General features: G+C 35.9%; 3 protein-coding genes across 6 annotated transcripts; 1 reads left to right on the top strand and 2 right to left on the bottom strand.

Moving 5' to 3' along the window:
• Positions 1–981: 981 nt before the first annotated feature.
• LOC128229001 (ganglioside GM2 activator-like) lies at positions 982–3,410 on the bottom strand. Its single transcript, XM_052940620.1, has 4 exons — positions 3,182–3,410; positions 2,400–2,573; positions 1,569–1,736; positions 982–1,331 (listed from the first exon to the last, which is right to left on the bottom strand). Exons 1-4 carry the CDS (start codon positions 3,323–3,325, stop codon positions 1,194–1,196), a joined length of 624 nt encoding a protein of 207 aa, XP_052796580.1. The 5' UTR covers positions 3,326–3,410; the 3' UTR covers positions 982–1,193.
• Positions 3,411–3,887: 477 nt separating this feature from the next.
• LOC128227756 (ganglioside GM2 activator-like) lies at positions 3,888–7,618 on the bottom strand. The gene is made up of 4 exons (XM_052938568.1): positions 7,394–7,618; positions 6,309–6,488; positions 5,685–5,855; positions 3,888–5,388 (listed from the first exon to the last, which is right to left on the bottom strand). The coding sequence occupies exons 1-4, from the start codon at positions 7,514–7,516 to the stop codon at positions 5,251–5,253; spliced, it is 612 nt and encodes a 203-aa protein (XP_052794528.1). The 5' UTR covers positions 7,517–7,618; the 3' UTR covers positions 3,888–5,250.
• A 153-nt stretch (positions 7,619–7,771) lies between these two features.
• On the top strand, positions 7,772–25,684 carry LOC128227755 (ganglioside GM2 activator-like). Of its 4 annotated transcripts, XM_052938567.1 has the most exons (6): positions 7,772–8,013; positions 21,919–22,137; positions 23,403–23,466; positions 23,668–23,832; positions 24,227–24,363; positions 25,392–25,684. In XM_052938567.1, the coding sequence occupies exons 2-6, from the start codon at positions 21,950–21,952 to the stop codon at positions 25,399–25,401; spliced, it is 564 nt and encodes a 187-aa protein (XP_052794527.1). In that variant the 5' UTR covers positions 7,772–8,013; positions 21,919–21,949; the 3' UTR covers positions 25,402–25,684. The 4 variants fall into 4 exon arrangements, with proteins under 4 accessions (XP_052794527.1, XP_052794526.1, XP_052794525.1 ...); XM_052938566.1 differs by lacking the exon at positions 23,403–23,466; XM_052938565.1 differs by lacking the exons at positions 21,919–22,137; positions 23,403–23,466; positions 23,668–23,832; positions 24,227–24,363; positions 25,392–25,684 and adding exons at positions 15,264–15,482; positions 17,834–17,998; positions 18,513–18,649; positions 19,650–19,936 and having other exon boundaries at positions 7,822–8,013.
• Positions 25,685–25,914: the final 230 nt, after the last annotated feature.

The raw sequence follows: 25,914 nt of genomic DNA, 5'->3' as shown, positions 1-25,914 counted from the left end.
CTCTTTGAAATCTTTTCTGAAACTGCTTGTTCTTCGACGTTATGTTGTTGTTTTTCATAAAAATTGTTCAAAAAATGGCCTAAGTGTCAAATGCTGGACCTGCGCTATATTCCTTTAAGTTTTGTTTTAATTCAGTGTCCCTTTTGGATAGAATTCTACAGAAATTTTACTCTTCTAACATTAAACCATTTACTCATGTGAGCGTAAAGGGCCCCATTGGCCCTCTAGTACTTGCTCTTTTACATTTATATCGTACCGTGTCCTTTGACCTTCTGATACCAAATTCAGCAATGGTCATCAGCTAGCCATGACTTATTTGTATTCCAAGTTTGGCATACCTCTGGATATTAATCGGAAAAGCGTGAATCCGTTGACACCGGTTCAAGCAATCCCTTCATTGTTAGACTGGTACCCTTTTTCTCTTTTCTACAAAAATATTTTTATCAAAAAGTAACGAAGGGTACCAGTCTACTTCATTGTACGCTCAGCATTCGGAACTCCTCGGCCATTTTATCGAAAACAACCTCGGATGTATGCCGGTACATCAGTTGAAGTAGTTCGTAATTTTTTGAATTATATCATTAATAAAATGTAGTGTTTTAGAGTTGCATTTATTGATCTAAGTTTAAATTGATTGCCAATGAAGTAAATTATTGCAAACATCATTAAGATTCTCAAGAGCTAAGTCATAAAGTTTACATGCTAAATAAAATTACTACGCGATCTACTTGCAGCGGACTTAGACGTACCACTTTTTGAGTATGTAAACCGTCCAAATACATCCGAGGTTGTTTTCGATAAAATGGCCGAGGAGTTCCGAATGTATGCTCAGAAGGCAACATGCTAAATTGCAGGTCGGATCGAAGAACTCCAGTTTTAAATTGAGAAATATTAACTTAAGAGTTATGTTTTGAATTCAAATGTTGAATTGATACGGTTATGCAGTTGTATTTGCGGGAAAAATTGCCAATAGCAAATCAAACCATTTTGACTGTTTTATTGTGTTGAAAACATTACATACATGTTCATAAAACAGACATGAGTATACAGTTTTTTGTTATATTCATTAATGTACAAAATAAAAATATAAAATTGGGAAGGATATACATGTGCTAGTTAAATCAATAATTTCCACCATCGCACAGTCTCCACGCCCCACGGTCAATTCTTTACCAGTAGTTTTCGTTTCGTATTTATGTAAGTGTGATCGAAAGCTCGAGGCACGCGCCCTCCTTCCCCATGTAGGTTATGTTACCACGCGCCATGTAGTCGCCCGCTGGAATAAAACTTACGTCAACGTCGAATTCCGTCTTCGGTAGACTGTAGGAGTTCTGTAACGGTAACCATGTGTACATATTAGACGTTTATAAAGGTGTAGCCCGAGTATACGATACCGCAACGAGAAAATAATTTCTTAACTTACAATACTGTAAGTTACGATTTGACCGTCGACCTTGGTCAACGTCGACTTTAGACAAATGCTGGTTGTTTAACATTAATAGTTAAAATGAAAACTGGTTTGAATACCATGTTCCATTTTTACCACTTTTGAGTAGAAATAAACTTACCGCTTTGAGGGGGCACGTGCAATCGATACCGATACGGACAATAGGGTCGGGGCACTGAACCTGTTCCAGCAGCACACACAGGTCCGCGTAACTGCATGAACCGAAGTTGTCGATACAAGGAAGTTTAATGTACTTGCCCAACACTTTTTTGGCGATGTACAGGTCACCCTGGAGAATATTTGAAGAGAAATATTAACTCTACAAATTACGCAACATAACATACTAACATAAATAGACCGCAAACACGACCATTGTTTCAATCTATTTTTGGTGAAATTATATTAAAATAACTGAAGACGTATGTAATAAGTTAATAACCGACGAAATTCAGTATTAAAGCTAATACGCATAGACGAAGGATTAAGTACTGCTTAAGTATATGTGTATATGCATACATGTTGGATAGAACTTAACGGAACAGAACAATTTATTTAGACTTGTACAACGGACACCATCTTTGTTACAAGCATGAACATACAAAGCATTCCACGTGTCTTCTTTTCTTATGCAGAGCTAAATTTATATAAAGATATATATTTCACTTGACTTTTGTTGGTGACATATAGGTCCACTGGGTTGAATTCCTATTCTGTTATGTTGTCTTTTATAAGGGCTGGATCTTTATTTGAATGCACATAGACCTTTAATAAACAAATTCTTTACACATTACGATTATGCCGCACTTAGGCTTAGTACACATGCACTGAATGTTCTTTAATGTCATTAAAGAACATTCAGTGCATGTGTACTAAGCCTAAGTGCGACATAATCGTATATCAGTACAACCCGACAAGACATTGGGTAGATAACAAACAATCATCACATGCCCACCTTGAGAGGTTGTCCAAGGGGACTGTTGATCTTGAAATCTGTGGCCACATTGAGGGGTCCGGGGAAGACGACGGGGTCGGGGGTGATACTGAGCGAGTTGATGTTAACTAGGGCGCCGGCTCCGCCACAATCTTTGAAGGAGAAGCTAGTCAGTCGAACTGGGCCGCGTGATGTCTTGAGGTGCAAAGAAAAAACATGACATTAAAAGGCAACTCTTGCATTCAATATACAGACTGCTTATGATAGTTTGCCTCCAACGTATGCATTTCCTCTAATCGAAAGGCTGGTGTTACCATACACTTATTGAACATTTTTGGGAAGTGGCCTGGCCTGTTCATATTTAGAAATTGTAAAGCGTAAACGCTTCATATTGACGAATTGAACGTATATGAGCGCTGCAACCTCGTTCATTCAAATAATGGAAATTAACAAATACGACGATACTATCAGCACAATCTTTTCATGATTATATTTTTTCATATAACTTGGGTAACAACTGTCTATAATTCAGGAAAAGCTACTTTTCATTTGGTAATTGCCAATTTCTGAACATTGCTAAACAAGGTTAAAACATGCATTTGGTGTTTAATCATGCGTAGTTGACCAAAAAGCAAGAGAATGTATTTGCATCTTAGGTAAAGCCATTAAAGACACCAACTATTATGCACCGTTCAAATCAACTGATAATTTTACAAAATAATATGCACAACTAGAATGCAATGTTTTAAACTAAAACATACTTTACTAATACCGTACAGACAGTTACAAGCTATGTTACTCACATTCTCGGTCAGGAAGTGGACGAGCTCTTCTTTAGTCTGCAGGCGGTTGATTGCGCCCTCCACTTCCGCCATCTCCATCTCGTAGACGTTTGGCATTGCAAGGCAGGCCGCCACTGCCCCGAGGAGACACACAAACACACGCATGTTTTATTGAAATGATATTTCTTGTCTGCGAAACTTACTGCATTCAGTCCGTTAAAACCCTAAAGACGTCTAATAAAATGACATTGGGCTGATAATGAGAAAGATAAAGGTTACAATATTTATACAATTGTCCGTAACACAACCTCCATCAGCTCTTGATATTACGGTATCAAACCTAAGTGCGATAAGTGGGCAACATGCAGCAACGCGACTGATGACTTTCATGTTCTTATACTTTTGTTTTACGGAGCACACATATCTTACACTATTTTGCCTCGTGTATTTGCCTTTTTAAATGTGTCAATTTAATCTCTCTTACTTTAATCCAATCAATACAGTTGCCTTATATATATTTCGAAGGTAATAACACGCTTGTTTAAATTAGTTTATAAATGGAAATGATAAATATAAATATATATAAAACACATGTTTCCGTCATTTATATGAGTATGGCATATCACCATATAATTTGATTCTGGTATGATCAATATTGAAATAGATTTTTTTTCCATTTATTGTCATAATTAATAAACAGTTTGATATGAAATCAACTAAAGCGATACAATGTAAATATCACTTTTATTAAGTCATTTCACAAATCATTATACAGTATAGAAAGAACGAACTTGAGTATTATGCTTTATTGCTCGATGTATATTCTCTTTGTGTACTGACAGTTAATATTGGTAATATTGTTTTTGTATATGCATTCAACTGTAAATACTGAATATATTATTTGTCCACATGGGCCATGGCCTTCTTGCTGTTATGTAAATAAAACTTTATGTTCAAGGTACCCACACATGTATTAATTGGTAAATGATTGATTTTTAATGCTTTTGTTTCATCATATGAATAAACATTTAAGAACATAAGATTTAAGCAACAGCAACGAAAAACAAATCATCTGACAAAATAAGATACATTTGTATTTAATTTTGATATTGATTAACCTTAAACATGTTTTTTTACCTCTTTCCCTTTCTAACCAACTGCAAAACCAATTCGATTCATACAATACAGTTCAAAGATAAGATTTTATTTTGTACACTATGAGAACAGGATAGTTAGCTAGTTCTTACTAAGATTTGTTTCCCTATGTTATGAGAACTGTATAGCTAGCTAATTCTTACTAAGATTTGTTTCCCTATGTTATGAGAACTGTATAGCTAGCTAATTCTTACTTAGATTTGTTTCCCTATGCTATGAGAACTGTATAGCTAGCTAATTCTTACTAAGATTTGTTTCCCTATGTTATGAGAACTGTATAGCTAGCTAATTCTTACTAAGATTTGATTCCCTATGTTATGAGAACTGGATAGTTAGCTAGTCTGGAAAGAAAATACCTGACATTCATAGGATACATGTTGTTTTCGGAATAGCTAAATGATAATAATAATACAGAGTGAAATCAGCATAGTTCATTGCTTTTGCATAATAATTGAAACATACGAATACTCATGTATACACAAGATATATACATGCACGCATTAACCTATTACTTGACTAATCATTATGAACATAATTTTCAACATTTTCAGGGGCTGTAATGTATCCAGCTATTTCGTCCGTGATATCTTTGAGATTATTGTAAATAAATGCATAATCTGTTGTATACAGATCCATCCAGGTACATATATGGTGTCATGACAAATTGATTATAATAATAAAATATAATATAAAAAATATACAATATAATCATATAAAAAGTAGCAGACACATATAAGTTCACCCGGAGTTACACGTTTTTTTCATGCACACAAGTCAAGAATTATGGATTAATGATATAAACATAATTTAAATTACGACTTGTGAAATTACACACAGCTCAATCTAAATGAGATATAGTCTATTCACTGCAAGTCTGATTCTGTGTTGTTGGTCCCGTGGTCCCGTCTAGCGGTCGCCTTCCCCTGCCGCGTCTGTTATTGTATACTCAGGGTAAGGTCAAGACAGGTAGCCTCGGCGCCGTTCAAGGTCACGTTGGCAAGCACGCGGTAGTCTCCTTCCGGTATGATAGACGCGCCGATGTCGAACCCTGTTTTCTGCAGGCTATACCCTTTCTGCAAAATGATCAATTACGGTGATTTTAGAAAGTAAATGCCCACATGCAGTAACTACTGGCGGTCAAGACGCATTATTTAGTAACCATGCGCTTATGAGGTGTCACTGTGATTTATAGACACATAATAGAATTACCAACTCACATAAATTAAACGCACGCACATACTAGAAAACGGTATTTAATTAACCATATTGTTTAATGAAGACTTCTTTCATGAATCAAAGAAGTAAAACTGAAAATAGTGACACTTACACGTCAATCTTACAAACAAACTGTTGTAAATACTGCACATACCGCTTTTATGGGGCACTGACAATTGAGTCCAAGATCGGTGAGGGGTTTGGGGCACTGTTGGACTTGCTGTAGGAGGGAACACACGTCGTCGTACGTGCATGAGCCGAAGTCGTCAATGCACGGGAGGCGGATATAACGACCCAAAACCTTTCGGTACAATGTCAAGTCCGCCTGCGGAAAAGGAATGACACTTTTGATAGACGGTAGTAATATGGGAGTAGAATTGTTCCAACAGAGTCAATCATAATAAGCAGATAGAACAATACAGTCATATATAGGTAAATGGTATGTACATGTATTAAAACTCTGTGTATACAGTGGAATGTATGTAATATCCATATTATAACTTTGATCTCTCTCATCCTTACTCTAATCGGGCATGGTAATTAGAATAATCACTGATGAGTCTAATTGTTAGTCACAGAACACTTCTGGCGTCCATCACACAATTAATCCATATGTGATATTGCTTGAAGTTTCGTAAGTACAAAGGAAACGAAACATAAAATAAAATAAAAACTTCCGAACTATGACATCAACGTACTATGAACTCAAAGAATTCTTGATGAAATTACCATCATTTATACCTAGTATACATATTATATAATGTATTGAACTGCTTACCTTTAATGGTTTCACAAGCGCTTTCTTCACCAAGAAATCAGCTGCAACATTTAGCGTGCCCGGAAAGGAGAGGGGGTCGGGGGAGATTGACAATGACTTGATATTCACCAAGGCTGACTTGCCACCACAGTCTTTCCACACAAAAGACGTAAGTTTAGGAACCCGTTGCTGTTCGGGGAACTGAAAGATACAAAATGATACTTGCACGTTCATGAGTTACAATGTTATAGTTATGCCAATCAGCAACCGGTCTGACTGAAACGTGCCCTATATTGCGGAGTGATCACAGCCAAGCAATTTGTAGTTTTCTTAAAAGGCCTATTGCTATGATATGACTGTAAAATTTCATTTATGTCATCATGCATAATCGCGAGTTTTCTGTACGCTCCAACGAAGCCCATGCAGTCAGCTGCTACCACTTAAGTACTTAAGACAGTATTACATGTCATCAGTCCTGGCTCCATAACTATAAATATCGCTATTCAATTTCTTTGCTATGACATTCTTTATAGTATTGAGTCCATCATGTGTACGAACAGTCTGAAGAAAAACATATGGTGATGCTTATGTATATAATTTAGCATATTCAAAAAAAATCATGCACATGATTCTTTCATGTTTACATGTGTGTGGTGGGACTGTGGTTGGGTTCATTAAGGTCTTCATGTGGACGATTAGCTTACAGTTCACATGCCTCCAATTGTAAGTGGAGTTCAGAAGTGATCATAAATGAAACTTGATCATCTTCGTATCTATTAATACTATACAAACGTCATCGAGAGAATTTTCACCTGTTTGTAACGTATACGTACATACATAATTTATATAACAAATCTATCACATGAGCATTCGGAACACTGGGAAATGGCAAGGGTGTTCCGAATGGTCACATGAGACAACAAATCAAATACAGTATGTTATTTCATTAACTGAAGCACTAATGATACTAACAGAAACTTAAAAGAATGTCCTAAGTTCGATAACATCTATCACGGGCCTATAAGCCAGGTCCGTGCATATATACATAATTTGATACATGATCATCAATTTAGTTGAATGTAACCTGCCATGTAGTAAACACTCACCGATGATGACTTGTGTCGATAAATATCAATGCTATCATCTGCCTTTTCCATTTCATATTGAAACACATTCTTAGAAGCTTTAACGCAAACAATACAACAAACGATAACACAAAATAACTTCATTTTGAATGACAAAACAACAGAATACACCTAACGGTTCAAATGATAGAATTCGCCTATGTTGGTCTCCCTTTGTTTACCGTTGTTTACTTCCTGGTTCATGGTCGCTTAAACGCTTTTCAACAACTACGCGTAATTCTAACTCTATTTCGAACAATTGTGAGAATTAATGGCATTCAAATATTGATTAAATATTTAGAAAAATAGCGTTATAATCTCTTTTACAGCAATTTTCAAAAATATAACGATGGCTTTTATCAAACACTATTATAACATGAAACATAAAACAAGCGTCTCAATGTGCGTTATTAGGCGGTGCATGTAGTAAATATTTCGCGAAAAAATAGTCCGATGGTTGCGGAAAGAGGAAGTTTTTAGCTGAAACAGGAAGTTTTGTTGTTGCAAGAAAACAAGTTATGGACATCATGGCGGTCTTATATTTTTGTGTTTTGGGATTTTTAATGATGTATGTGGATGCCGACTTTGTAAACCTGATGGAGGTAATTATATCGCCTTACCGGAATCAGTACCATTTACATTTTTTTGATTAACACATCTTCATATTGCTTAATTTATGTATACATGTATTTTATATATACTTGTTTCTAACAATAATTAGTTATACTACACGTGTACTTTAGGCTTAAACACCAGTCAATTGTAACCACTTTGACCGTTCCGGTCCAGCCAATCCCAGATAAAAATCCCCGACAGGCTGACAAACTGCTGGTAAAACCCCGCGCCAAATGCCCCCGCACCACGGGGATATCCTAGGTAAGGCCCATTCCCCGCTATTTTCGGCGCGAAACAAAACCACCGTATTCATGCGACTCTGTGGGGCCACCTTGAAGGTAAAAACACCGCACATTTCCCCAGATATCCCCGGTATACCCCCAGACCTGGGTGGTGGTGGGGGTTGTGGTAACAATTGACATGTGCATTATGCACCAGTCAATTGTAACCACGGCCCCCAGGTCCGGGGAATAGTGAGGACTTTGACTTTCGGTCCGGCCAACCCGAGTAAAGTCACCGTCCTGCGGGGACGAACTGCTGGTAAATTCCCCGCCAAACACCCCTGCACCCCAGGGACCCTAGGTCAGGCCCATTCCCCGCTCTTTTTTGCGTGAAGACAAGACCACCGCATTCACCCGGTACGGCGGGGCAACCTGGAAGGTAAAAACACGGCCCTTTCCCCGGCTATCCCCGGTATACACCCGGACCTGGGGGAGCCGTGGTTACAATTGACTAGTGCATTACGTTGAAGTATAATACAGTGCAAGCAGCTAGCAATACGTTCTACAACTATGATATAGACGAGCGAGGGAGAACACACTGAAACTGTTATTATATATGTCGGTTATTTTGTCATGTTGAAGATTTATTTGCAAACGGAAATAAAGTGTGAGATTGGTCATGTGGTATAGGTGTACGCCTTTGTGGGTCGAACCCCACCAGGGGTACTTTCTCATGGCCTCTCAAAAAGGACGCGCCGTGCTGGTTTCTGCCCGGAAACGATATCAGCTTTCAGCTGTGTGTAATCGAGCAAAATATATAATCATGAACACAATGGAAGTCATTATATTACTGCCATTAATGTTTGTCTGCTTCCCGTTATGGAATTCTAATCCTGCTCTATCAGTTGAATCCGGCGTACCTAGCCTCGGCATCCACTGAAATAGCACCTAAAGTGGCCCGGAATCTGGTAAAACATGAATTTTTGACCCCAGGGATCATTTTACAACAGATGTTAGAATACAACCTACATTTTAAGCCAATGAAATTGCAGATAGGCAATCATTGAGCACTAGACTTAATCATTCAGAATGTCACCTTTCGCGGGTGTTTAAAGGTCCGCCCACTGCCACTCATTCAATACACATTCCCTGCGTCAGATATTGCGTAGTCAATGCATCAGTCAATGAGGTTGTATTCTAAGTCATTTAGATGACCCGAAGAAATATCTAAATGAATAAGAAGGAATCGTTCGCTACGCTCACTCCGCCCATTATTATTCATTAAGAATTTACTTAATGTCATCTAACTATTACTGTCATATGGTTTCTTTTTTAATATTGAGAACTGGTCCGACCGTTAATTAATAACCAATCGTCGCGGAAAAGTTGACCCTCGAATGATCATGGCTGTTCAATATTAAACGTTGTCATTAATTTAATATAGATCGATTCTGACATATGTACTCAAAACACCAAATTAAAGTACACTCTTATTGATTACGAAGGGCTCGCTCACTCACCAAACGGTACCAGGCTGCAAACCTGACGCACATATACAAATAAATAGCACAATTAAAATAGAAGTGAAGATAGAAGTTTTAATTATATCATTATTCGTATGTACGATAACTACATGTGCATGTGGAATATTGCACACTTACAATCGCAGAATGATAAATAACTTAAATAGTAACATTTCAATTTCCCCTCAAACAAACAAATCAAATCAAATCAAACAAACAAACAAACACACAAACAACCAAAAAACAAACAAACAAACAAAATAATAATTTCAAACGATGTTTAAAGTGACACTCTTATTTAAAATCAATACATACACATGTATAAGAAAGTTTTTAGTGATAAACCTTTAACTACATACTTAATAATGCATTTATGGAAAAAATAATTACTGATAACAAGGTTGTAACTGTGTATTTAATAGGTGAAAACGCAAAAATATTAAATGATTGGTGAATGCTAAAATTTTAACTGTGATCTACTATCATCTCATAAGGTAGAAATACCGTGTTTTTTGCACATTTCTTTCAAATAAAACTCGGTACCCTTCATAAGAACCATTGTTTTCGACATTTATTCATTCTTTTTGGTATATTAAAACAATTGGATCAATTTTGGTCAATCTTATTTGGGAGTTAGAGTGCATCTTTAATTAAGGTTGGTTAGACAGGAGTGAAGAACTGACAAACTGACCCACTGACGTTGTAAACATATCATAAATATGGCAAGTAATGTTGAATATCATAGAGTAAGATTTTGTCCACATATGCACACATTTGATACGTAGTGGGAGGGTGTCCATCTCCCATACATCAAAGGTCCGCCACCCAAATGACAAAGTCCACGCGTGTCTCCTACGCACGTGTATAATGTACCGTATGCGTAGGATCATGACAAGGTCTGTGTAAGTGTCAGTTTCATACACTCAGAACACTAAGCAGCTGTATTAGAACTTTACATTTCGATGTATCATGAAATAAGATACATTGACATATTTATAAAATGACTATTTAATTTGCTACGACTTTCCGATTTATGATTTTGCGACAGGGAACACTCGTGAAAGACTGATGCGGTTTGAAGCTCGATACAATTGTGTATTGACAGGCTGATAATTTTGCGTCGTCGGCGGCCGTGGAACTTTCTTTCGTTACGCTTTATACATAACCCTGTATTGTCAGTTGGCTCCACAGGCTAGTGGTCTACGCTGCGGTTTTTAATTCAATATTGACAAGGCGGATGGTGCTCAAACAGAGATTTCGCCAGATTTGTTTTTTCTACGGGAAAACATTAGTGTGTGTGTCTGTGCATATTGCCTCATTAAGTATTCATGATAACGAGAAAAACTTAACCAAATCGGCCACAGTACACAGCGAAGCAGAGCACAGTAGTTTACCGGGGTTATCCGACGATGGTAATTGTGGTGAAGAGCATCTTCTTACGGCTTACAACCGTAAGAAGACACTTTTTCAATAATTCTGCTGGGGGTATAGTCGTATAATGTTATGTATCCGGTTTGTGTTTCGGTATACTGATAGAAGAGCGTATCAGTGTTGAAACCAATGGACCCTACCAGTGGCACGCTTTCAAGAACGGCAAGTTTCAGTGGAAGCTGTGTAACACAACAGCCGTCCCAGTGGCTGTCACGTCCCTGTCTGTCGAGCCCAACCCTATACAGTTTGGCCAGAACATCTCGTTCTCCGGAGCAGTTACTGCATATGAAGGTTTTGGGACTACCAGTTCACTTGAGGTACGGGGCTTGCAGATTGTATTAACTCGTTTTATGCGTCTCTTATCTCTTTCGTCCGTCTATGGTTCAGTGATATCTGTCATGACCTAACAGTAACCTTATTCACCTCTTTGTACTTAATTGCAGACTGATATGAAGGTGATGATGAAGTTGCATGAGGGTGAGTATTACGACGTGTGCGTTTACAAGCCCGAATACTGCCATATTACCGATGTCTGTGACAAGCTGAAGAAATTCTTGGTCGACAAGTGCCCACCTACTTTCAAACGTTACTGTCAGTGTCCATTTGACAAGGTCAGTCGCGTAACTATTTGTGAGTCATGAACTCCCTTTCACGGCCACATCAGTTGACAAGAGTGTCTAGTGCTACAGATTAATATACATGTATGTGAACTTATTTTAATATCAAAATTTATGTAACTATTATGTAACTTTAACTATTCAAACCTTTCTGATTTTTTATATATAACTATATGTATTACGACGATGTACTCTTGTATAAGTCGAATGAACTGTCTGTTCCGTTTTGAAATGTGTTTTGCTAGCATCATTTTTTCTGACTTTTTTAAAGGTATTAGATTTTTATTCGATATTTCAGAAGATTAGTAACGCATGAGTAAATAATACGGCCTTTGAATCTATCTTATCTATCTTATCTCGTACATGGCTTGCCTAAATTGCAGGGGACATACCTGCTCCCAAAGACTACACTGAAGATTCCAACTCCTGCAATTACCGTCTCCGGGGAGTTTAACATCACCCTGGCACTGAAGGAATCTCAGAAGGAAATCGCCTGCCTTAACATCCACCTCTGTCTCGGGTAGGTGCACAAAACATCTTTGGGACTATAATTAAATTTCCTTTCCATCTTTATTGGCCTCATACCCATATTAAAGCTGCATGAAATATACTTAAAAAGCACTCTGAATATATCGTACATGTGCTCTATTTGAGGCAGTTCAGTGCTTCGATCCCCGATGTTACCCTCCCCTCCCCCGAGTGGGTTTTATTAAAAAAATATTGTGCCCAATGTTCCTCATTGCGGCTAAAATCAATCTCTTATTTAAATGATGCATTATTTTCTATATACAACTCTACATCACATCGATTATGTAAGTGTCAAGGCACTTAATTTCTCCAGTTGGATAATGGTTAATTATGAGTATTTTAACACAATCTCTTTATTTTACAGACAATGCTAGCCAGGTGAAGAGAGACAGTCATCGGAATATCCATCACAAATGAAGACTTTGGTAGATTAACTTTTAGATATAATCTCAAATTCTGCGATGTTAGAATAGCAAAGGAAGCCATGTGAAAACGTGTAATGGCTATAGGCGAAGTGTAATTGAAAACCATATTATGTGTATCGAAATGTATGATATTAAATCTCTTTAAATCTGTTTTATGTATATTTTCAGTAGTGTTCCTGCTTTTACCATCACAATGTTTTTTATCATTTCTTAATAAATAAACAACAAATTACTGGCTTATTTTTCATGTATAAATTTATGACTTTTGTTCAAATGTTTGTTTGAAGTGCTGAATTTATCGTATTGAACATATAATATCAGCCAAAAGTAATTGAAAAATGGAGTGCTGAATAGGCTTTGAATCTTTGTCTTTAGTTGGGTCTTAAGATTTAATGGTTTTCGTTATTTAAGTACATCCATACCGACATTTAGCATGCCATAAAAACTAAACCTCTCAGCGGATGTCTTCAGACCGGCACGGAAATACATTTTTGTGTAGATACTATATATTTTCTAAATTAGCACGTAAAGGGGTCACATTACAGTCGTCTGAGTTTTCGTAATAGTTTTAATACATTTTTAACAGAATAAAAACATAGCAGCGTTCAAAGGTACATTGCGTACACACGCACGACCACCTGTGTTCAATTGTGATTGCAATATACCATATTAATGAACATTTTCGTAATTACACAAAACATTACACAAATGTTCAACATTTACACATCACATACAACAGATTTCTTCATATAAAACAAATTTCGTATTGAAAATCCCATAAGACATATTTCGTATTGCAAGGCCCATAAGACAAATTTCGTTTACACAGCTCATAAGACGTTTTTCGTATTGCACAGCTCACAAGACAATTTTCGTATTGCACAGCTCATAAGGCACATTTCGTATAGCACAGCCCATAAGACAAATGTCGTATTGCACAGCTCATAAGGCACATTTCGTATAGCACAGCACATAAGACAAATGTCGTATAGCACAGCTCATAAGTCACATTTCGTATTGCACAGCTCATAAGACAAATGTCGTATAACACAGCACATAAGACAAATGTCGTATAGCACAGCACATAAGGCACATTTCGTATAGCACAGCTCATAAGACAAATGTCGTATAACACAGCACATAAGACAAATGTCGTATAGCACAGCACATAAGACAAATGTCGTATAACACAGCACATAAGACAAATGTCGTATAGCACAGCACATAAGGCACATTTCGTATAGCACAGCTCATAAGACAAATGTCGTATAGCAAAGCCCATAAGACAATTTTCGTATTGCACAGCTCATAAGGCACATTTCGTATAACACAGCCCATAAGACAAATGTCGTATAGCACAGCACATAAGACAAATGTCGTATAGCACAGCGCATAAGACAATTTTTCGTATTGCACAGCTCATAAGTCACATTTCGTATTGCACAGCTCATAAGGCACATTTCGTATTGCACAGCTCATTAGGCACATTTCGTTTTGCACAGCTCATTACACAAAGTTCGTTTGGCACAGCTCATAAGACAAAGTTCGTATTACACAACTCATAATACACTCTTTGTACTGCACAGTTCATGAGACAAATTTCGTATGGCACGGCTCATAAGACAACTGTCATATTACACAGACCAATAGACAAAATTCATATTACAAATCCCATCAGACACATTTCGTATTACACAGCTCATAAGACACATTACGTACAACACATTTCATTGGACAATTTTTGTATTACATAGCTTAAATGACACATCATATTTCACAGCTTTAATACACTTCGTAACATACATCTCATTAAACCAACTTTGTAGTTTTTGTATACATAAGTACCGCAAATCGAAATCAGGTATCGTCATAACTCCATTTTGACATGACTTGTAAAAACAATAAATGCGTCGGGGTAACACAATTGAACGTATGGTTTTATGTGAATTGAAAGACCACTCCATCTTAACGTTCTTACGATTACAACGTTAAAGTGAATTTGAAAGAAAACCGAAGAATCTTAAATAAATGTTGGTGAGGAACCGAGGGGAATATATAATTATAGAACTTTAATTCGCGGAAAATGGAAGTTCAGTGACTAAAAGACCTTGACTGTTTTAGCTACTTCACATACTTCACATAGTCAAAACATCCTTAGCCAATATCGGTTTTCATTTAATTTACTTTGGCCGATCGCTGCAATTGATGATTGCGGTCTTGAATAACTTTGTTTTGTGCTTTCTAATTATGTTTATGGATTTTAATCTTGTGAAGGTTATTTTATATTATTTAGTTGTGGATGAAACCTAGTTCTTCAGCTGGGTATCCATATTACGGCAAAAACAAAACAAAACAAAATAAAAACACATACGCTTACTTAGATATGAATAAACGAATTGTGTTTTACTCTTAAATATAATTTAAAATACATCGTTGTGACTTCGTTGTTGTAATTATGAAATTTAACGCTTTGCGTTGCTTCTTGAGAACAGATAGACAAAGGGTTTGACGCTGAAACCCATCATGAACCTAACAAGTGGCACTCGTTAAAAGACTCACAGTTTCTGTGGTCGCAGTGTAATAAAACAGCCGTCCCCGTGGTCGTCACGTCCCTACATATCAAGCCCGACCCCATACAGTTCGGCCATAACATATCGTTCTCCGGGCAGATTGATGTATCCGAAGATGTTGGTACCACCACGACACTTGAGGTACGATTTGCCTTGTAAACACTTACATATTGAATATATTGTTCTCGTGCTATGGATAAAAGATATTAATAACTGTGATCATGAATCTCGTAAATGTCATGTTGCTGATCACTTTGAAAATTATGATAGAAACCCATTTGCTGCTATTATACTGGATGTTTGTCCTCTGTTCTGCCATTCAATTTCATTTTTATTAAAGCCATTTAGCACAAAAGCAAATTTCTTCATATGATTAAAAAAGTAATCACTACACAACAGATTACAATTCCATATCGGTTTAAACATTTGACATTATATGCAATGAAAAAAGTAATAACATACACCCTAAATGCACCATTTCGGAGTAGAAATTATTAAAATATTCACCTCTACCAACTCTTTAAACCAAATACTATCGATTCTGAGGGAGGGGCGCAAATCAAAAGCTTATGCCCCCTCAGTTACATCCCCTCTTATGTCTAATCCTGGATACGCCCCTGATTATTCTGGCTTAATAGGAAAAAAATGTATAGTAAAGCTTAATTTTCCGAAATCTTAGTTTATGCGTGATGACATGGCAGTCAGAATTCACACAAATGTATTGTGAGACTCATTCGAGAGTCTAGCCTCTTACTCATTATCCGATTCTAAATGCCGCTTTCATGATGAGATTTGATAACTGAAGAGAGTAAAACTTCCTTGTAGCATTGTCAATGGCTTTCTGAATCACATATACTTCCGGTGTGACTTCGCAGGTATTCAACAAACAACTAATTTCCCGATAATGTGGTTACTATTAAAGCTGCCCTCTCACAGATTTAACGTTTTGGCAACTTTTTTGTCTTGGATCAAGCCATTTTTTTGCGGAAATCCATAGAAACCAGTTATATAAGATTACTGACAAAAAATCGCAGATTTTTATATTAAAGTACAAAAAATGATGTTTTACGCATTTTTCTTAAACCGTTAGTAACCATAAAACATTAATTTTCGAACGGATATATTGAAAATATGAAAATCTGCGATCTGATCTTTTGTCAGCAGTCTTATATCATTGGTTTGCAGATATTTACGCAAATTTTCTATCATTCCAAGACAAAAAAATAAAAAAAAAGTTGTTAGGATGGTCAATCTGTGAGAGTGCAGCTTTCAATATATATATATTTATATATATATATATATAACGTATTCTGCTTAAAGGCACCAGGCTTAGGCCGAACAGACAGATAACAAGAGACGCAATATACAAACAACATACACATATCAACATGTTCAATAGGTGTTGGGGTCAACGCCCTAGCTGGCCCATCCTTATAAAATGTCAGAAGAAAATACCCACCAACCTATTATTTCAATAGGCCAAATACAAGTATTTAAAAGGAACTGCTAACTTGCACAAGTGTTAAACTAATGACAAGAGTAGCCTTATTTGTGAAACATTTAATACGCAGCGTATGTCAACCAGCGTAATTTCTGCCGTTTTTAAATATATTGAGATCCCTTTTACCGTTTGTAACTTATATATACGATATGCTTGTACAAGGCACCGCCTTTTAAATTTGGCACTACATTGTATATCCCTTTTATCCCTCTTATTTTGTAAAGATATTTAAAATAACTGTCTCCCTCTTTTCCACGATAAGAGACATATTTCATATATGTACGCCCATAAAAAATACACAGCCATTCTATTTCCGCCACTCGAGACAAAGTCATTCTTCTTCGTATTAGTATTATTAAGCCCTTATTGACTCTGCTGACTAATCTTATTTGTCCTCATGTTGTCATGTATGTAGGACCTGAGTGTAATAAAGATATTTGTTGTTGTTGTTGGAACGGTCCGTATATTTAAAACGCTAAATAACTGTTAACTGATGAGATTCACGGATAATTTAAACTAGTTTTTATACCAAACTTTAAATTAATAATTCAATGTGTTTCATATATTCTGCTGACATAGTGATTACATTATGTTTATGCTATAAAATGTCTTAGACTAACAAAATACAACTTTTAAATTTACCAAATTTTAAAATTAAAATATAAACTACAGCAGAAAAACACCTACTTACAGCAATGCTTTAAAGCTATCTACACCAAAATCAGATTTGCAAAAGACGCACGCACGCACGCACGCACGCTCTCCTCTCTCTCTCTCTCTCTCTCTCTCTCTCTCTCTCTCTCTCTCTCTCTCTCTCTCTCTCTCTCTCTCTCTCTCTCTCTCTCTCTCTCTCTCTCTCTCTCTCTCTCTCTCTCTCTCTCTCTCTCTCTCTCTCTCTCTCTCTCTCTCTCTCTCTCTCTCATACATATATAAATATTTAGGTACTACAGTGAATAGCTAGTTTACCTTGTTCAAATGTCCTTCGCTGTAGGCTCACCTGACGGTCATGCTGAAGATTGACGCCCAGTGGTTCGACGTCTGTGTCTACAAGCCAAATTATTGCAATATCAACGATGTTTGTGACTGGATGAAACGAGTTGTGGGCGACAAATGTCCACCGAATTTGAAACCCTTCTGTCAGTGTCCATTTAAAAAGGTCAGTCACAATATGTTAGAATGTGAAACTAGTCCTAGCTTGTATTTAGGATCGCGAATTATTTACAGCTTAGATAGGAGGATGAGACCTGTACTGGTATTCAATCTTGGTGTTAATTAGATATTAGAACGATGTAGCTAATCGGATTACGGTATTAATAACTGACGGACAGAGTAAATAAAGTCAATTATGTATAACCATAAGATTGACGAAAGCTGTATATTGAACACCACCCTGTTCGTGATTTAGATAATATGGATTTGGTCAGATTAGTTATTTATTTGTAGTTAATTAAACTTTTCAGTTATTATATGACGTATATAATATCATATCTATATATGATAATATCGCTATCATATTTTCTCCTAGTCCTAGTCATTGGTTTAGATAACGTTATTTAACATAATTCCTTTCTTTTTAAAATGATACTTCTATGATTATTGTTGGTTTTCATCTTGTTAGCTTTCGGTATGGTTTAAACCTGACATAATCATCCTCAATTGTTTTTCGACAGGGTAATTACCCTATCCCAACGCTTACCACGATGATTCCCAATCCACCAATCACGGTATCCGGACAGTTTAACATCACCATGACACTAAAGGAATCTCAGAAAGAAATCGGCTGCCTCAACGTCAAGCTCTGCCTTGGGTAGGTTTGTGGCTATACGGCATTAGTGGAAGAAGATTAAGTGATTTTCTATATAACTATAAACATACTTAAAAGGTCTCCAAACCTTAAAAAATGATTCTTTTATTCTCTCAGAATCGACTGGTCTGGGAATCAATGCTTTAAATTCAGTCATAATAGATAACTCACAATAGAACAAATCAACTGCCGAAAGTTTCATTTTCCCTTAAAGCGTTTGTAACGCTTTTTTTGGCCATAAAATATCGAGTTTCGAACGTTAACATGATAAACTGCGATCTGATCTTTTGGCAGTAGGCTGATATCACTGACTTCTAAGCATTTGTGGAACAATTGGCTCATTCAAAGACAAAAAGGCTGTCAAATGGAACAATCTGTGAGATTTTAGCTTTAAATCATGAGGATCTAAGTAAGTGATTCTTAAAGAACCCATGACCTGAACAATAGGTTATTTTGTAATTCATCACCTATTTTATAATACACTATTTTAACATATTGAATTATAAGTATCCATTTGTACATTTTTCATCTAATATATTGTAGAATGTCCAGCTAAGAATGTTGTTTTATAATCAAATTAAGCTTGTGATCTTGTTGATCATAAATTTATGAAATATATATATTTTTCAAATGTGTAGGTGCACAAAACATTGTTGTTCTTAAAATACCTTTCCATAAGTCTATATTAGCCTCATACCCATATTGAAGCTGCATGAAAGATACATTTATCGCAGAGTATACCGCACATGTGCTTTTTTAAAGGCAGTGCAGTGCTTGGATCCCCGATGTTACCCTCCCCTCTCCCCCGACTGGGTTTTACTTAAATACATAGTGTGCCCAATATTCCTCATTGCGGTTAAAATCAATCCCTTATTTCAGTGATGCATCATTTTCTATATACAACTCTATATCACATCGATTATGTAATTGTCAAAGCTCTTAATTTCTCCAGTTGGATAATGGTTAATTATGAGTATTTTAACACAATTCATTTATTTTACAGACAATGCTAGCCAGGTGAAGAGGGACAGTCATCGGAATATCCATCACAGATGAAGACTTTAGTTGTCAGTGATAAACATTAAGATATAATCTCAAAACTGTGCGATGTAAGAATGGTAAAGGAAGCCATATGGAAACGTGTAAAGGCTGTAGTTGAACAGTAATTGACATCAGTATTTGTATCGAAATGTATGATATTGAATCTCTTAAATCTATTTTATGTTTAGTTCTCCTGTTATTGCCATCTCAATATTTTTTTTATATTTTTTTAATAAAAAACAAATAAATGACTGGCTTATTTTTCATGTATAAATTTGTGACTTTTAGCATGCCAAAAATTAAACTTCTCAGCGGAAGTCTTCGATTTTGTAGGCATTTTCAAATATTCTTTTGTTCATGAAATTCATATGTAGCACAATTATATTTAATATTCTTACATATCAAATTTCATGTTGGTAACTGATGACACACGAAATGATGACCCTATAAATCGTGATTGAGTCTCTTTAACTTGAACAGTCAGGAAATAAAAACGGAACAATAATCATATGATCGTATCTTCGCCTCGCCATATGGCGTAATTTCGGCTGCTGACCGGCACGGAAATACACTTTTGTGTAGATACTATATATTTTCTAAAACATCACGTAAAGGGGTCATATAACGGCCGTCTTAGTTTTTGTCATAGTTTTCATACATTTTTAGCAGAATAAAAACACAGCAGCGTTCAAAGGTACATTGCGTACACACGCACGACGATAATGGACATTTTTCGTAATAACATTAAACATTACACAAATTATTAACATTTACATATCACATAAAACAGATTTCGTTTAAACAACTTATAAGTCAAATTTCGTATTACACAGCTCATGAGACAAATTTCGTATTACACAGCTCACAAGACAAATTTCGTATTACACAGCTCATAAGACAATTTTTGTATTACACAGCTCATAAGACAAATTTCGTATTACACAGCTCATGAGACACAGCTTATGAGACAAATTTTGTGTTACACAGCTCATAAGGCACATTTCGAATTGCACAGCTCATAAGACAAATTTCGTATTGCACAGCTCATAAGACACAATTCGTATTACACAGACCAATAGACAAAATTCATATTACACATCCCCTCTGACACATTTCGTATTATACAGCTCATAAGAGACATTTCGTACAACACATCTCATCGGACAATTTTTGTATTACATAGCTAAAATGACACATTTTAAGCTATTTTTTAGTCCACAGCTTTAATACACATTTCGTTACATACATCTCATTAAACAAACTTTGTAATTATTGAATGGATTCCCTGAATTATCGTTTATAGGTTGTATGCGGGGTTACAATATTGAACGTATGGCCCTATGCGAATTGAAAGACCATTTCATCTTCACGATCTTACGATAACAACATTAATGTCACTAAACAAAAGAGATTATTTATCAATAATCATACCTCTGGCCGATCGCTACAATTCATGATGGCGGTCTTGAATAACTTCGTTTTGTGCTTTACAATTGTGTTTATGAATGAATCTTTATTTCCTCCAATACATGAAGAGTTGAACAGAGAAATATTTACAACCATGAAATGATATATACATATATGTAGTTATATACAAACCAAGAGTACACAATCACTTACAGTAATATAAACGTGTTTTAATAGAGTTATATACAAAGTTCAAACAGAATACATACAACTAAATATGTGTTCGTTAGGTTATTGTGTCTGGATTTTAATCTTGTGTATCAGATGAAGGTTATTTTAAATCATTTATCAATTTTGCGTATCGGACAGTCGTGGTAATTCCATGGTACTTCTATACCTGTAGTTTACCAACTACGACTCCTTTTCACAAAAACGCGTATAAAGATTCTGTTTTGTTTTGTTTTGTTTTTTATTTGAAACAATTAACGTTGTAAATCGCTCGAAAATAATCCATCTTTGATTTTTGGCAGTCATTATTGCAATTCCTTGAGATATTCAAATTTTCAATAATACAGTTAATTATATTTTGGAAACATTTTCCCTCATTGTCTAACACACACGGGTGTTGTCGGATTCTAACAATAGTTGTAGATGAAACCTAGTTCTTCAGCTGCGTATTCATATTACGGCAAAAACAAAACAAAAACACATACGCTTACTTAGATATAAATAAACGAATTGTGTAATATAATTAAAAGTTAATCGTTGTAACTTTGCTGTTGTAATCATGAAATTTAACGCTTTGCGTTGTTTGTTGCGAACAGATAGACAGAGGGTTGGACGTTGAAACCCCTCATGAACCTTACAAGTGGCACTCGTTCCAAGACTCACAGTTTCTGTGGTCGCTGTGTAATAAAACAGCCGTCCCCGTGGTCGTCACGTCCCTACATATCGAGCCCGACCCCATACAGTTCGGCCATAACATATCGTTCTCCGGGCAGATTGATGTTTTCGAAGATGTTGGTACCACCAAGACACTTGAGGTACGATTTGTCTTTTTAAACACTAACATATTGAATATATTGTTCTCGTGCGCTGGATAGAAGATATTAAAGTGACACTCGTATTCAATATCAAAGCATATACGTGTATAACAAACATATATTTTGACTGATAAACCTTTAACTTCTTACTTAAAATGCATTTATGAAAACTAATAATTACTGATAACAAGATTGTAACCGTGTTAAATAGCTGAAAATGCAAAAATATTAAATGATTGGTGAATGCTAAGGATTTACTGTGATATACTATAATCTCAAATGGTATTTTTATGTGTTTTATGCACATTTCTTTCAAATTAAAACAGGTATGTTTCATTAGAACCATTGTTTTCGATTTATTTATCCTTTTGGGAATAATAAAACACTATTATTAATTGTGGTAAATCTCATGTGGGAGTAAGAGTGCATCTCTAACAACTGTGATCATGAATCTCGTTTATGTTATTTTGCTGACCACTTTGAGAATTATTGAATTATGGTAGGAACCCGTTTATTGCTATTAACTGGATGTTTTCTCCTCTGTTCTGCCAGTTAATTTCATTTTCATCAAATCCATTAGGCATAAAAATAACATCTTCATATGATTAAAAAGTAATCACTACACAACGGAACACAATTCCATATCGGTTTAAACATTCGACTTTAAATAAAATTAAAAAAGTAATAACATACGCCCTAAATGCACCATTTCGGAGTAGAAATTATCGAAATATTCACCCCCACAAATTCTTTAAACCAAATACATTTCGGTTCTGATGGAGGGGCGCAAATCAAAAACTTATGCCCGCTCAATTACGCCCCCCCCTCTAACGTTGAATCCTGGAACAACCCCTGATTATTCTGGCTTAATAGGAAAATTTCACACAAATGTATTTATAGACTCATTCGAGAGTCTAGCTTCTTACTCATTATCCGATTATAAATGCCGCTTTCATGATGAGATTTGATAACTGAAGAGAGTAAAACTTCCTTGTAGCATTGTCAATGGGTTTCAGAATCACATATACTTCCGGTGTGACTATTCGCATGTATTCAACAAACAACTAATTTCCCGATAATGTGGTTACTATTAAGGGGCTAGTCGAGCAGCTTACTTTATAATAACGATTTATATATAAACTATTCTGCTCAAATGCAAAATGAGTGGCCTACACTTGGTCTAGTGGTTACATACTTGGCAATCAATCCAGAGCTCGCAGGTTCGATTCCCCGTCGCATCACTAAACATACTAATCGTCTTCCAGGATTGACGTTAAACGGGGATCCCGTGTGGCAGTGCTATATACTGGTGCATGTTTAAGAACCATGGTAACTCTAACCTGGGGTACATTCTGTCTGTGCACAATTTATCTATAATTGCAAATTCGTGTTTCATAATTTGAATTTATAGTTCAATGTGTAATTTGTACGGACATCTTGCCAGACATACATCTTAAATACTTATGTCAATATTGTATGTACTACAGTGAATAACTAGTTCTACCTCTTTTCAAATGTCCTTTCCTGCAGGCTCACCTGAAGGTCATGATGAAGCTTGATACCCAGTGGTTCGACGTCTGTGTCTACAAGCCAGAGTATTGCAACATCAACGATGTTTGTGACACAATGAAACTAGTTGTGAGCGACAAATGTCCGCCGTTTTTGAAACGTTTCTGTCAGTGTCCATTTAAAAAGGTCAGTCACAATTCGTTACAAAGTGAAAGCTTGTGAAAGTGCTAGCTTGTTTTTAGGAACGCAAATTATATGCAGCTTAGACAGCAGTAGAGGATGAGTAGGTTACTGGTATTCAATCTTGGTCTTAATTGGGTATTAGAACGATGTAGCTAGTCGTATTACTGGTTTTTAATAACTGACAAATAGAGTAAATAAAGTCAATAATGTATGACCATAAGATTGACTAAAGCTGCATATTGAACACCACCCCTGTTCGTGTTTTAGAGATTATGAGTTTGGTCGGATTAGTTATTTATTTGTAGTGATACTTCCATGATTATTGTGGGATTTTCATCTTGTTAGCTTTTGGCATGGTTTAAACCTGACTATATCACTCTCAATTGTTTTTCGACAGGGTAATTACCCTATCCCAACGCTTACCAAGATGGTTCCCAATCCACCAATCACGGTATCCGGGCGGTTTGACATCACCATGACACTGACGGAATCTCAGAAAGAAATCGGCTGCCTCAACGTCCAGCTCTGCCTTGGGTAGGTTTGTGGCTATACGGCATTAGTGGCAGTACTTGGAAGAAGATAAACTGATATTCTATAAAACTATAAACATACTTAAAAATTCTCCAAACCTTAAATAAATGATTTATTTTATTCTCTCAGAATCGACTGGTTTGGGAATCAATGATTTAAATTCAGTCATAATAGATAAATCACAATATAACAGATGAACTGCCGAAAGTTTCATTCTTCCTTAAAGCCTTTGTAACGCTTTTAGCCATACAATATCGAGTTTCGAACGTTAACATGATACACTGCGATCTGATCTTTTAGCAGTAGGCTGATATCACTGACTTCTAAGCATTTGTGCAACATTTGGCTCATTCAAAGACAAAAAAGCTGTCAAATGAAACAATATGTGAGAGTTTAGCTTTAAATCATGAGGATCTAAGTAAGTGATCCTTAAAGAACCCATGACCTGAACAATAGGTTATTTTGTAATTCATCACACATTCTATCATACACTATTTTAACATATTGAATTATAAGTATCCATTTGTTTATTTTTCATCTAATATATTGTAGAATGTCCAGCTACGAATGTTGTTTTATAATCAAATTAAGCTTGTGATCTTGTTGATCATAAATTTATGATTAATATATTTTTTTTTTCAAATGAGTAGGTGCATAAAACATTGTTATAATTAATATACCTTTCAATAAGTCTATATTGTCCTCATACCCATATTGAAGCTGCATAGAAGATACCTTAAGCGCTGAGAATATCGCACATTTACTCTATTTAAGGCATTTCAGTTCTTTGATCCCCGATGATAACATTCCGCCCCCAAAAACCTCCCCCGCCCCTGAGTGGGCTTTAGTCAAATAAATATTGTGCTCAATATTCCTCATTGCGGCTACAATCAATCCCTTATTTGAATGATGCATTATTTTCTATATATAACTCTATATCACATCGATTATATAGGTGACAAGGCATTTAATTTCTCCAGTTGGATAATGGTTAATTATGAGTATTTTAATACAATTCATTTATTTTACAGACAATGCTAGCCAGGTGAAGAGGGACAGTCATCGAAATATCCATCACAGATGAAGACTTTAGTTGTCAGTGATAAACATTAAGATATAATCTCAAAACTGTGCGATGTAAGAATGGTAAAGGAAGCCATATGGGAACGTGTAATGGCTGTAGTTTAACTGTAATTGACATCCATATAATGTGTATCGAAATGTATGATATTGAATCTCTTATGTCTATTTCATGTTTAGTTCTCCTGTTATTACCATCACCATGTTTTTTTTAACATTTTTTAATAAAAAACAAACAGACGAATTACTGGCTTATTTCTCATGTTTGAATTTATGACGTTTTATAATGTTTGTAATATGCGCTGTACGTACCGTATAGAACATATAAATTCAGTTAAAATTAATGGAAAAATTGAGTGCTGAAAACGCTTTGAATCTTTGGGTTTAGTTGGGTCCAATGTTTGTTTGCTATGTTAGTACATCCATATCGACATTGAACATGCCAAAAAACTAGACTTCTCAATGGATGTCGTC

The sequence above is a fragment of the Mya arenaria genome, chromosome 3 (genome assembly GCF_026914265.1).
Source record: "Mya arenaria isolate MELC-2E11 chromosome 3, ASM2691426v1".
Lineage (NCBI taxonomy): Eukaryota > Metazoa > Mollusca > Bivalvia > Myida > Myidae > Mya > Mya arenaria.
The sequence above is the reverse complement of the archived record's forward strand: the minus strand, read 5'-3'. Positions and strand labels throughout refer to the sequence as shown.